At 39.4% G+C, this 14845-nt stretch overlaps 1 protein-coding gene and 1 long non-coding RNA gene across 2 annotated transcripts in view; one reads left to right on the top strand and one right to left on the bottom strand.

Annotated features, from left to right (window-relative positions):
- Positions 1–2542: 2542 nt before the first annotated feature.
- Positions 2543–3237, bottom strand: LOC124619199. The gene is made up of 2 exons (XR_006980059.1): positions 2955–3237; positions 2543–2843 (listed from the first exon to the last, which is right to left on the bottom strand). It is a non-coding gene; the product is annotated as an uncharacterized LOC124619199 (long non-coding RNA).
- A 1628-nt stretch (positions 3238–4865) lies between these two features.
- Positions 4866–14845, top strand: part of LOC124619221 (syntaxin-16) — a 32384-nt gene continuing 22404 nt past the window's right edge. Inside the window, exons 1-2 of the mRNA XM_047145446.1 lie at positions 4866–5057; positions 5914–6189. Of these exons, the coding sequence (XP_047001402.1) occupies positions 4977–5057; positions 5914–6189 (357 nt within the window). The 5' untranslated portion in view covers positions 4866–4976. The remainder of the gene's footprint in view (positions 5058–5913; positions 6190–14845) is intronic.

Genomic DNA, 14845 nt, shown 5'->3' with positions numbered 1-14845 from the left:
ATTTGAGCAGGATAATGTACGACCGCATGTTTCAGGTCCTGTACGGACCTTTCTGGATACAGAAAATGTTCGACTGCTGCCCTGGCCAGCACAGTCTCCAGATCTCTCACCAACTGAAAACGTCTGGTCAATGGTGGCCGAGCAACTGGCTCGTCACAATACGCCAGTCACCACTCTTGATGAACTGTGGTATCGTGTTGAAGCTGCGTGGGCAGCTGTACCTGTACCCGCCATCCAAGCTCTGTTTGACTCAATGCCCAGGCGTATCAAGGCCGTTGTTACGGCCAGATGTGGTTGTTCTGGGTACTGATTTCTCAGGATCTATGCACCCAAATTGCGTGAAAATGTAATCGCATGTCAGTTCTAGTATAATATATTTGTCCAATGAATATCCCTTTATCATCTGCATTTCTTCTTGGTATATCAATTTTAATGGCCAGTAGTGTATATTTCGTGGATATTACTGTCGCCTGTCAAAACTACAACCACTAATTTCCTCCTGTTGTGGGATTAGTGTCGCTCTCCAAAAAACACACATCACTGAGTGGGATTCTGCAATTATTTAAATTATAGTGAATTCTGTCGGAATGATGGAAAATCTCAATTTCCCACCCGGGATATGAAGGGAACTGGAAAATTTCCAAGGGTTTCTCCAAACCATGCCATGCAGAATCGCTGCTGTATTGGATACAAAAGATAGAGCAGCACGCTGTAAAGCAGGTGGTTATAATATTTTGACCCATCTGTATGATACCTGCCTCAAAGTCACATGACTACACAGAGAAACACACACATACACAAACACACACAAACACACACACACACACACACACACACACACAAGAGTCATGAGGAAATTAGGAAAAGCATTATACAGAGGATGTAATAGGGATTTGCAGCAAACATTAAATATGAGAGGGAGGGCTTCATATCTCTATACCTTAATAAATATCTGACTTTGAAAAATCCGTCTAATTTTTTTATGATAGCAACGAGAAATTATAGCAAAATATGTAGGTTTACCTGGACCTAAGTGAACGTACGCTCCACTACACACTATAAGATAGCGTATGGGTGTTATGCATGTAAGAACATCGTCTGGGAAAAGAAATCCCATGGAATAGCATTTAAGTTCCTACGGCATCTAGGGGCCGCTAAATAGAGAGCAACTTGACATTGGTGAAATATTGACTATTTCAGCTGTCAGTTCGCATGTAAAAACATGCAATAACAATCATAACTCGTATACAGGGTGGTCAGAAGTAGTCTGAAAAGCTTGTAAGGGTGTTATTGAGTAGATTGTGTTGAGAAATGATCGTTAACAAAAAAATCGATACTTTGCGTCGTTTCGGAACTAATTAGTATTGAAGTTAGCCAAATCAGGCCGTTGCGCGTAAATTCAAGTGGCCGCCAGATAGGGTCGGTAGCCATGTTCTTCGTTTGGTTTCCTAAGACTGGAGAAGAGAGCTATACAAAAATTGGCGTTGGGACAGTAGCAGGATCGAGCACTAACAAAAGGCTGAGCAGTCTCATGGGCTATCTTCTATGTTATGAGAACTGTGGGCTGCCTGAATTTGCGTGCGCAGTGACGTGATTGACTGACTTCAATGCTAATTAACTCGGAAACGACGCAATGTTTCGAATTTTTTGTTAACAATCATTTCTCAGTACAATCTACCCTGCAACACCCTTAAAAGCTTTTCATACTGTTTCTGACCACCCCGTACATAAAAATGCTAAAAAAATGGGCCAAGTTTTAGGATTTGACAATAGATTCACTTAAACTGCCGAAAATTTCTCGAGTAGAAATGTTTTTAATTTGGCTTTCTCTTCTAACCACTTGACTTAAGCTGCCAATGACATGCACATCATCATCTTGATGTGGCTTGCACATCTTGTTCTACATGGAGGGGTCAATTGCTACACTATGATATCCATATTGGTGATTGTTTACAAATGTCTAAGAATACTCTAATTATCACTATGAAGTTGTGTAGCAACAAGAAAAGTACCGCAACTTCTTTTATTTTTGAGTTGTGGTTTGCTGTGTGATTATTTGATATTGTTTGAAGGGTGTTTAGCGATAGGTGGCGCCTGCTACTGTTAGTTACTGTTACATGCTGTTTGGGACCAAGTTGCGTTTTGTTGTGCCATGCATTCTAAATGTCATTATTTGCCACAACAGAATACAACGTGAACTCAGAACACTTCAACAGTAGTCGAAAGTGGTGCCACTTAATGAAGCTTAATTAGATTGAAATCGACTATACTGGTCAAAATATACGAAAAAAAGTGATTGGCTGCGGATCTGCTAATCTAATATGAATAAAAGAAAACAAAAATTTTTGGCCGTAAAGCCATTCACATGCAATGCTTTGATTCTATGTTCCGGTCGCATCCGCATACTTTAAAAACCTGAGGACAATCCACTTGGAAATATTATTCCTCAGAAAACCAGCCATTTATGGTGTCTTTTGAAACGTTACTGGCACTTTTTGTTTGATGTATCTTAAAGGGTAATACACACTAAAACAGACCAAGGTTCAAGGTTTACTTTTCATATTTATTTTAGTTCTTTGATAGATTACAAGCTCTAGAATAATGAGGACAAAAATTGTAATTATCCTCCCAAAACTAAGTGCGAGGTGAGTTCTTGAACAGTTTCACATGTAACTGGCTTTTGAATGGAAAAGTCTGAAGCATCCTGGCATGCAGAGAGGTATGTTGGATTCACAGCAATTCCAATTTGTTTCTTTCATGCTTGTCTGGCCAGTGAATTGTCTCGTCTTCACCAACCAAATCTTGGAAATCCGTCTTGTATGGTGCTTTATTATGAGATTCATCTGTAAGAGAGATGAGATTAAGACAAATAAAACTTAACTGAAACGTAATTACAACAGTAATATCTGTAGCAACAATATTAGTGATGAAAATTTTAGCAGACTGCACCGTACCTGACTATGAACTTTCTTCATCCTGTTCCCACTGAGTCATTACTCGCTCAGGTTCTGCATCACTGACTTCTTCTTCTTGAGCTAAAAAAATTTCTTGTCCACTCAACAGAGGTGACATTTATGTATCAGAATTAAGTAAACTGCCTATACGCACGAAACTCATGACAACGTGAGCACACATTGGCTCAGTCAGTCGCGACAAGAGCTTTTAGGTTCACCGCTGTTTCTTTCAAAGCAATTCTAGAAATTGACATCAGGAGGCATAACCTCTCAACAGCCAGGTAGCGAGACGTCCGTACATTGTCCTCGTGTGAATTGAGTCCAGTTTCATAGCGATAGATGGCTCGTGCGTCGAGAAAATTGCTGCCCGATCTATACTTGCGCGCGATGTTTTGAACACAACTTTGCCGCCCGATTTATACTCGGGCTTGGTCTCCAATGTATTAGCCCATTGGACCGGTGATAATTCCGTTATTCTACTGTACAAGGCTGTAGAGTGCCTTTTCTAAAACTACCGCTTCATCCTGTAACAAAATATCGAAAACAGTTTTAAAACAAAAACGACAAAAAAGAGAATCAAAAGGTAACTGAGGCTTCTTAGTCAGCTATCAGATAGTTAGTTCAACGGTACTGAAGTGTTCTCATTGGCTGAATGCCTGATTAAACTTTCTTCTATGGAGATAGTAAAAAAATACATTAGGGGAAAAATCAGCAAACGAAAGAATTAGAATACCGCTTTCGAATGGCATGGCAGTTCCAAGCATCAGAGATCGAGCAACCAATACGAAGAAAATACTGCTAATTTTCTTTAGAAACGGACGAATGTGGCGATGTAATAGTTAGAAATCAGAATGAAAACTGGAGGATCATACTTTGTGCATATCTCTACTACCACATTCGCAGTTGAAGGGAAACTTAAATTAATGCTATTAAGTGAATTCTTGTGTACTTTAAAAAAATGAACATATTCAAGGCAGTGTCAACTCTTTTACCATTTTCAATTACATTCATGTGCGAGTAGGGGTTCTCAGCTTAGGCTACGTGTCGACAACAATAAATGCCGCTACAGATTTGACGCCAAACCTGTCAGTAGAATCCAACATTCATCTATAAAGCCTAAGATTAAGTATATCTACAAAAATAAGGCCCAATACATCTCATGCAGTTGAAATTCAAAATATCTCTGGTTTAATTGCCTTATTTTATATTTAACTTAGTTTAAGAACGTTAGATTTATTTTTTTAAATAATATTGCATTAATAACACAGTATAGAGACAAACTAGGGAATCCATGACAAAAGTTGACACTGAAAAGATTTCCACTTACCGATAAGATTAAGAAACGTTGATCTACACTAAGTTTCATTTATTCCTTATATTTGTAATATCGCAGTGATAACCAATAGAATATTACTAACCTATGAACCTTTATGGGTGTAGCGTCGTATTTAACAATGATATGTTTCTCCTGTTTTCCAGGGAATCTGGAAAGATACTTATGTTTTGATGTTTTCTTCGTTGTGCATTGATTAACGGAGGATAACACTGCTTGTCGCACACTATTTTATAGCGCAGTCATTCAGACTGCTTTAATTCCATTTCTCGTAGAAGTGCGTGAGCACAAAAGCTGTCCAATTTAACATGAAGCAAAAAATCAAGTGGGACATGTATAATATTTGCCTTTAAATGAACGCGCCACAGTAGAACAATCAAAATTGCTGGTCGGAAGATATTCCACTCGTAAGTCACTCGAGTAGGTGTAATTTACCTTTTTAGGCATAAGCCTGGTTTGCTATATGATAAACGTTTTCGGTTTAAATGTGAGGAATTCTTTTTGTTTCTTTTGTTATGGCAGAAAGGAAGGACATTTCTTTAACGATACACGCCCATATCAATTCAGAATCTATCGATTCCTAATCGAGAATCGATTATGCTAAGTTAACTGTCAAGCGTAAGCAGTATGGTTGTAATCGTAAAATGTAAATAATCTGTTGAGACGCGAACTGAAAGTAACTAAACAAAATGACGACAAGAAGTTTAACAGACGTTTTTATTTTGATGCGCAACAATGCTATGCAAAGTCGTCATTTTTATTCCGAACAGGTAAATAGAAGGCGAGAAAGGTTATGTGTGTAGTTTTCTGCCGGATTTAAGTTTTGTTAAACCTACTGTGTAACGTCATATCATCTGTATACTTTGTATAAGTAGTACGATATAACAAGAAAGATCTCTAGAATTATTTTGTTGGTCAGGGTAATTGTTATTTCGATCGCTTTGTTTTTGAGGACACTGAACACATGAGACCAACGGAAATAGACATTCTCGTTATCCAGGCGGTTTCCAGCAAAGTTTTATTATTGTTATTAAATCGAGATTCTGCCGGATTTAAGTTTTGTTAAACCTACTGTGTAACGTCATATCATCTGTATACTTTGTATAAGTAGTACGATATAACAAGAAAGATCTCTAGAGTTATTTTGTTGGTCAGGGTAATTGTTATTTCGATCGCTTTGTTTTTGAGGACACTGAACACATGAGACCAACGGAAATAGACATTCTCGTTATCCAGGCGGTTTCCAGCAAAGTTTTATTATTGTTATTAAATCGAGACACACAACGTTGGAGGAAAGATTTTGGCCTAATATTTTACATTTTCGCAGTGTGGAATGACCTGAACTGTGATGAATATTTGTATGTACTGTAAAACGAGTAAAGCATTAAAAGTTAATGCTTACAATTGTAATAACGCACTATGAATTTTAGTAACTCTCGTCAGTTTGTAACAACTTATTCATTGTTGACCCTTCAACAATCTTCTTTAGTTGTTGATGCATGTCTGTGATTAAAATCTGCCTATTCCACATATTTGTTTTGTTTGCCACTTATGGTGCACTTTTTATTTACATTCTCTCCAAGAAATCAAGGTGCAGCCTTATATATACTGTCTATCTTTTTACAGCATGTATCAGATCGGACAACGTTGGTTGGTGGGGTTTCCGATCCTGAATCAGGTGGTCTGGAATTGCGACAAAATGCAGGGAACAGCCGTGGTAGTGGTAATCAGCCGCCAATGTGGGCGGATGCTCTGGAAGAGGCACAGTACACATTATCAAGACTACGATCCAAAGTGAAAGAGCTGGAAGCTCTTCATTCACGTCACCTACATCGTCCAACACTGGATGACTCTTCAGAGGAGGAACAACGTATCGAGGCATTGACACAGGATATATCCAGGGTTAGTAGACTTGTGAATACAGTGTGTACTAAATATATATATAGTAGATACTTTTATCATATTCTCTTGGCAGTATATTCATTTTGAACCTTCCATTTAGTATTCTCTAAATGGGTATTGGGTAGTTACATTAATTGTAACTTTTTGTTTCTGTTAAGGGAGTGTCAGATGGTTATCAGAATAACGGAAGCACAATAATAGACATGATTAAATAGAGATTTACCATCTTTTAACCCCTTTCACACTTGTCCACTAGCCTCCTATAAAGTATTGTGTACTATGTTGTGGTATAGAAAGCCATATGGTGGCTTTCACACCTACACGACACAGGGTGATGCAATCCAGATGGCACATAGCAGCCCTGGAGCTAGTGGACACCTCCACTGTAGTAGATGACTGCCATACCATGCACATGATGCCGGGCAGTGTTGTATGGGCTTACTAAACATTGGCGACTGTACATCTCTTTGGTGCGATAGTTGCCATCGTAACTACAGCATGTGGTTCAGTTCATTCATTTCATTTTTCTTTGCGTTTCATTTTATTTTCATACATTGTAGTTATAGACCTACGCATGAGATGGGAAAGAAAACATTATGACATTGGAATATTACACACATCAAAAAACGTTTTGCATCACCTCGGTTCGAGAGGTCCAGAACTTGTACAGAAAATTTTAATAGAGATCAACATAAACATCATTTCCACCCTTTTTATCGCTGATGAAAACCACACATTGCATGTTGTACCACCATAGAGCGAGACCTTCACATGTAGTGGTCCAGATTGTTGGACACACCAGTACCTCAAATGCCCAGTAGCACGTCCTCTTGCATTGATGCATGCCTGTATTCGCCTTGGCATGCTATCCACAAGTTTATCAAGGCACTGTTTGTCCAGATTGTCCCACATCTCAATGGCGATTCGGTGTGGATCACTCGGAGTAGTTGGTGGGTCACATCTTCCATACAGAGCCCTTTATAATCTATCCCAGGCATGTTCAATAGAGTTCGTGTCTGGAGAACATGCTGGCCACTCTAGTCGAGTGATGTCGTTATCCTGAAAGACATCATTCACAAGATGTGCATGATGGTGGTGCGCATTGTCATCCGTGAAGACAAATGACTCACCAATATGCTGCCGATGGTTGCACTATTGGTCGAAGGATGGCATTCACGTATCGTACAGCCATTACAGTGCCTTCCATGACCACCAGCGGCGTACATTAGCCCCGTGTAATCCCACCCCAAAACCTCAGGGAACCTCCACCTTGCTGCACTCACTGGACAGTGTGTCTAAGATGTTCAGACTGGCCAGGTTGCCTTCTAACATGTCTTCGATGATTTTCTGGTTGAAGGCATATGTGACACTCATCGGTGAAGAGAATGTGATGCCAATCCTGAGTGGTCCATTCAGCATGTTGATGGGCCCATCTGTACTGCACTGCATGGTGTAGTGGTTGCAAAGATGGACGTCGGGAGTAAAGCTCCGCATCATGCAGCCTATTGTGAACAGTTTGAGTCATAACACGATATCCTGTGGCTGCACGAAAAGCATTATGCAACATAGTGGCGTTGCTATCAGGGTTCCTTCGAGCCATAATCCATAGGTAGCCATCATCCAGTGCAGAAGTAGCCTTGGGTGGCCTGGGCGAGGCATGTCATTCGACATTTCTTGTCTCTCCGTATCTCCTCCATGTCCGAACAACATCGCTTTGGTTTACTCCGAGACGCCTGGACACGTCCCTTATTGAGAGCCCTTCCTGGCACAAAGTAACAATGCGGACGCAATCGAACCGCGGTATTGCCCGTCTAGGCATGGTTGAACTACAGACAACACGGGCCGTGTATCTCCTTCCTGGTGGAATGACTGGAACTGATCGCCTGTAGGACCCGCTCTGTATAATAGGCGCTGCTCATGCATGGTTGTTTACATCTTTGGGTGGGTTTAGTGGCATCTCTGAACAGTCAAAGGGACTGTGTCTGTGATACAATATCCAAAGTCAACATCTATCCTCAGGAATTCTGGGAAATGGGGTGATGCAAAACTTTTTTTGATGTGTATTTTTGTTTAACTTCCTTCAGCCACTCAATAGTTCATTGACTGTAGACATATTCATCCAAAAATACTAGATGACATTTGTAGGGCCACTGTTGAACTTTAAATAAGACTTGAAAAGCCACCCATTAGTTACTTTTTAATTTAAATGTATTGATCCATTGTATGTTTATGATCCAGAATGTTGGGACTTTGGTGAGGAATTGGAAAAGATGAATGAAGAAACCTATAGTAAACTGTGTTGTGCTATACCGTGGGCAACAGGAACTAAATAAATGTGAAATCGCTGTGGTGCCATGCATTGAACATGGTGTCATGGGATGGCTTCTGAACAAGTGTAAATTTGGCTTTAGATAGTTGTTCAAGTGTCACTCAATGCCAAATGGGTGCTTACAATGCCTGTATTGTTTTCTGTGTTCTTTGTTGTGCAACATGGCACTTATTTTTGGTAATAATGTGACTAATAAATTTAGACCAGATTAATTTTTCTAATCATACCACACATTCCCAATAATGTTGAAGCTGTAGTAATGAGTAGACTTGAGAAGACATTGTAATTCATCAACATGTTCATTGAACTGTTCCTAAAAGGAGCTGTACGTGGTTTAGTGTTCTGACAGTATGAAATAGATAGATATTAGCCTGCTCGAAAATAAAGCCACACCAGATGATGAAATTGTTTACTTAAACGTTTTAGTTCAGTCATTGACATACAGCTTTCTTTTAGAGTACTGTGAATGTGTGAGCATCATTGAGCACCTTTCATAATATGCACCAGAAGATAGAGATTTCCACTATTTTTTTATTTATTCCCCAAATCCAGAAATGACAATATGTAAATAACATTCCAATTGCCAGTTCAGCATATCTCTTAAAATTTTCATGGTTGTTTCATGAATTGTAAAAGGCATTGACAAGGAGGGTGGTTAATATTTAACAATTGTTTGTTCCCATACCACAGTTTCAGATTGCTGAAATCTCTTCAGAGAACTCCACCAGACTAAAACTTGTGATGTCAGCTGCTCTTGTGTTTGTGCTAATGGCTGTTCATTGATGTCGCTCATAGCCAGTCTGGTGATATTAGATAGCACCGGTACCCAATGAGAATCGCCCGAATCTAATGACCTTTTTTTTTATATATATAAAACATACAATTTGATTATATTTGTGTTCAACATGGAGAGCACCAGAATACTTTTACTGATCTGGTATTCATGAATTTTAAGGTTGGTTACTGATTTTCGTATTTACCATGTGATGGAAAAAACTAGAACAGACAGACATGTAGCGAAGCTCGAGGTGTAGACTAGGTTGGAATGTGACAATGTGATTGAGAATTGGCAAAGCCAATTAATGTGAATGGGAGAAAACTTAATATGCTGGCAACTGACCTATAGCACAGCCCGAGTTCGAGGTTAGGTTATGAAATGCCCTTCAACATCGTCGCCAAGAGTAACTTTGCAAATTGTGGATTTCATCAGTTTAGTAATCTAGATTGCTGTTTTACTAGTTGTGGCCGATATCAGACTAGACTGGATGCTGTTATGATTTAAATTGCTTCACAATTTATCACTTTTCAATTACTGTGTATTTTCAAACATGGTAGTAATTGTGACATGCTAACAAACTGTGGTAACTTGGAGAAAATAAACCAACTTCTATGCTATTAAATATAGGTAACATGAATAGTATACTTGGTGGAGAAAAATTGTGTCATGAAATTGTAACCATGGATAGCTGATGCTAGTAGGAATCAAAATTACTAATGTTGTGTAGGTCGACAACGCACAGTTTTTAAACTATGGAAACTTGGCACCACGCCCTCCAATTAGCTGTGGGATTGCCCTGTTGCCAGATGCTCTGGGACAATGCATGACCATGAATGCTTTGCCTGCCGGAGATCACGATGTATCCAAGGTGGCCCACACACTCGGTGGTAGCACGACAGCTTTCCACTGTGGGGGCCTGGGGGTGGATCTGCCAGGCTCCCAATGCATCCATTGTAGTTTTATGATAAGACATACCGGACAAAAACCCATCAACAGCTGTTAGTTCTCATACAGAAAGTCTTTTATAAATTATGTCGGCCCTGAAAAGGGTCTTTTTTGTAGCTAGGACATAGTTTATTTAAAGCAGGTGCTTGAACTGGGACCCTCTGATGTGACACAAGCTTGGTAACATCGAACCGTGTTTTGTCGAACTCTTTTGAAGATTCCTGGCATTGCCCTGATGTGATTGGCGGCATGTTCAGTGTGATCCATTAATTCCTCTTCGTTTCTAGGTGGTTCACATCTGGGTGGGTGAATTAGAACCTTGAAGAATCCCCTCAGAAAAAAGTCCGATGGCATGAGGTCTGGTGATCATGGGGGCTGTGTCTTATGAGTACCTCAGCCAGTTACCCGCCCATTGAAGAGTTCTTTTAAATATCTGTGCACAGCATGACGGTTATGTACAGGCACCCCATCATGCTGCAACCACATGCGTATCCGTATGCTGAGGGGAACATCTTCCAGCAGGCCGGGTAGAGTTTCTTGCAAAAAGTGAAGGTAATTTGTCCCGGTAAGTCAAGGAGGTAGATGGACTGGCCCAATCAGATGGTCACCCACAACGTGTGCCCAAATGCTGAGTGAAAATCTTTTATAGTGCCCGTGGACCTTAATGTGAGGATTTCCCCTTGCCCAGTAATGAATGTTCCGAGTGTTGAAGAGGCCATCCCAATGGAAAGTGCACTCGTCAGTAAACAACACAATGGCGGGGAAGTCGGGATCTCGTGAAAAACGTCGCAGAAACCATAGGAAAAACCCTAGCTTGTGTTCATAGTCTTGGACAGGGTGGAAACTAAATGAATGCTGGCTGTCATCCCTCAAAACCTTCCAGGCTAACCAATTCATGACCCCCATGTCGTGTCCAACCACTTGAGTACTTATCGTAGGTGCTTCCTCAAAGTGCTCGAGAACAGTCTCTTCAAATGCAGCATCCTGTCATGTTTGAGGTCTTCCAGCATCACCATGTTTCACCAAGTCTCTGGTGAATTGCTATAAACATTTGCGGGTGTGGGTGGCATCTTGTTGGGTACCGTTCCTCCTCCAACTGTCAAGCTTCGTGCACATTACCGTCGGCTAGTCCATAAACAAAAACCGTATCTCCTTGTTCTTCAAACGAATACTGTGCTGCCATGCTTACTGTATGACTAAATCGCAGGTGATGTGCATGTGCTCCAAAGTGAAGCTTACGTGTGAATGCCTCTGATGTGAGGTGGAGACAAACAGCAAGACCTATTCGACCCATGTGCGTATCATGTTGGGGCAGTGACGAGGCGAGGGATGTTTGTTTGTATGTATGTATGAACCTACAACTATAGCACTGCCCATCAACTGACGAACAGCAACAGGGCAATCCCACAGCCAATTGGAGCGTGTGGCGCCAAGTTTCCGTAGTTTAAAAATGGTGCATTGTCGACCTACACAACATTAGTAATTTTGGTTCCTACTGGCATCATCTATCCAGGGTTAAAATTTTGTGACATGAGTTTTCTCCAACCTGTAAAGAAAATTGTCGTTCCAATAATAAGTGTTATTCGATAGAGAAGAGTGTAAAATAGTGAACTGAGGAAGTTGATACCCAGCAGCCTGTAAAGCAGTGCTTGTCAAGAGACCTGGTTGCTTAGTAAATTGACTGATATCTGGCATATAGTGTTACTTGTGGAATATGACAATTTGCTTGTGAATTGATGGAACAATGAATTTCAAGACAAAAATACTGTTGCTGTTATAGATGTTTAGTGTTTTCTGAGATATATGTTTGTCATTGCAATAATCTACTTGTATTCTAACCCTGATTTTGTCAAAAATTGAATTCTAACCTGATAGAAAAAAATACCAGCTATCTTTATTTATGAGCTGTAGAAAATTATAAATGAGCATTGTGATTCACAACTGACTCGTGGTTCATGTATTCAGTTACCATTCTTCATCATGCGATTTGTTTCCGACATTGGCATGCCATACAACAGCCAGTGTTCTTTTACCCCCTGTTATTTTAGCAGCGTCTCTCTCTTCCTCTTTCCGCCCTTCCCATTGGAGACAATTTTAGCTGCAGATTACTATGGGGAGAAGAACTATAAGAGTCCGCTTGGTTGGTAAGGAGTTCACTACACAGTGTAAACACCTATTCGGGTATCAGAATTTGTGCAGCAGTTGAATGATGATAACTGCACAACTGCCCTGTTTCAGTAATTTTAAATGCAAGATTTAAGGCATCAGTTTTCCTTTCACTATTTTTTATTTCCACATCAAACTGATCAATGAACGACTGTATAGAATTTTTCAACCCATATAGTGATCTTATCTGAGGCTAGTATTTTATAGAATTACCAAAAGTTCTTCGTTAATATATGACAGTGAAAATTGTTATATGCATATTGTATATCTCTTTTTAAAGACGCACAGATTTATACAACTTTTGTCTGTCAGCATTTTTCAAATTTTACTGTTAAAACAGCTCAGGTTTTTCTCATCCTTAACGGACTTGCTCAGCGCATACTTTCCCAGAGGACAGTAACTTAAAACCTTGTCCAGATCCATTACACTGTGATTAAATGCCCAGTTGCTTTGTAAGTAGTATGCCAGTGACCACTTACCTGCCCTAAGGAGCAAAAACTCTCTCCTAGATATCTCTAAGGATTTATTGATTTGTAACTGTGGTGGCTACTAGTGTAATGACATTGGGTCACTAATCCCTGTAGGGAGTGCGCTTGTTTGTTGTGCTCTGATGAATGCTCAGAAGTCCATATACAAGGACCAAGGTCAAATCACCAAAAAATTATAGAAACTGAGAATACCAAGCTCTAACTTACATTACCAAAGGACTGCTAATAAACTCCCAGAATTTCCTCACTTTCCAAGAAAGCTACTGCTTGCAAATTACACTCGGAACTGAGAGCTGAAAAAACTCAAAGTAGAAAATTCCAAAACATTTAATGAAAACATAATGTAATACGATAGATAAAAAATGTACTCACCTAACAGATTATTTTATAAACTTCTGGCTTCAGTTAAAATTTCTGATTGGATTGAAAAAATTTATTCAATTGTTCGTTGATCAGCCTGGTGCAGAAATAAAGGCAGCAATAGGCAAACTGAAATCTTAAATCTTGAATTTAAAATAATTCTAAAAGGATGGTTGTACAACTGACGTCATTCAGCTGCTTTACAAACTCTCAAATGGATATTTAAATAAGCGGACCTGATGTTAAAAAGCAGCTAAGATGGAAGGCCCTGGCAGAATTCCAATTCAGTTTATTGAAAGTACTCTGAGGCAATGGTCTTCCTGATAGCTCACATTTACTGTAAATCTCACTCACATTGAATGTTTCCAAACAAATGGAAAAAATAGATATGAAGGACAGAAGAAGAATGGGTGAGCAAAATTATACACCAGTATCCTTAATATCAGTTTGCTGCAGCATGCTTTATCACATTCTAAATTCAAATATATTGAGTGTTTTAGAGATCAAAAGGCTTCGGCCCATATATTAGCGTGAGTTAGAAACCGTAATTCACCCTTTCCACACACATTATCCTGCAAACCATGGGTGAAGGCCACCAGGCAGATTTTGTTAACAAAGGTCTGAAAATGCAGAATAAGTTCTCAGATATATAACTGGCTCAAAGACTTTTTAATTGATAGAATGCGTTAGATTTTCCTGGATGGCAAGTATTCATTAGAGACAAAGAAAATGTAATAGATGCCTAGAGAAGTCTGATAGGATTGCTTGTGTTCACCATGTACGTAAAAGATCTGTTGGATAGGATTGTCCATAGTACAAGATTGTTTACTGCTGACACTGTTGTGTATAGAAAAGTGTCATAACTGAGCCTCTCTCTGTAAGAGGATTCAAGTCTAACTGGACATAATTGTTATTTAGTATGACGAATCGTAGCTTGCTTCAAACTTGGATAACTGGAACTTAATGAGGATGTTCAGGTACAGTAATAATGGTATGCTACTTTACTCATTTATATCAATTGAATATCTAGGCATAATGTTGGGATATGACATGAAATTGAATTAGTGTATAAGGTTAGTTGTAGGGAAGGTAAATCACCAATTGCAGTTTATTGAGAGATTTCTGGGGAAATGCAGCACATCTATAAAGGAGAACTCTTTTGTTACCTATTCTTGAGTATTGCTCAAGTGTTTGGATCCCCATCAGATCAAATAGAAGAGAGGCATCAAAGCAATTCAAAAGTTTGTTAGCAGTCAGTTTGGTCAGCACAAGAGTATTGTGGAAATTCTCTGTGGGCTTAGATGATAATGCTTGGAAAGAAGGATATTTTCTTTTGCGAAGCATTATTGAGAAATTTTAGAGAACCAGCATTTGTGACCAACTGAAGAACAGTTCTACTGCCTCCAACATTCATCTCATGTAAGGCCCATATGCACAAAATTTGAGAGATTTAGACTTATACAGAGTTATACAATCATTTTCTCCTTGCTTCATGGGCGAATAGAACAGAAAAAGAAATGATTAGTAACAGTACAAACTATCCTCCATCATACATTGTGCAGTAGTATCGAAGTTATGTGTGTATATGTA

Source organism: Schistocerca americana, chromosome 6 (assembly GCF_021461395.2).
Source record: "Schistocerca americana isolate TAMUIC-IGC-003095 chromosome 6, iqSchAmer2.1, whole genome shotgun sequence".
Lineage (NCBI taxonomy): Eukaryota > Metazoa > Arthropoda > Insecta > Orthoptera > Acrididae > Schistocerca > Schistocerca americana.
This window is presented reverse-complemented; position numbering and strand designations above follow the sequence as displayed.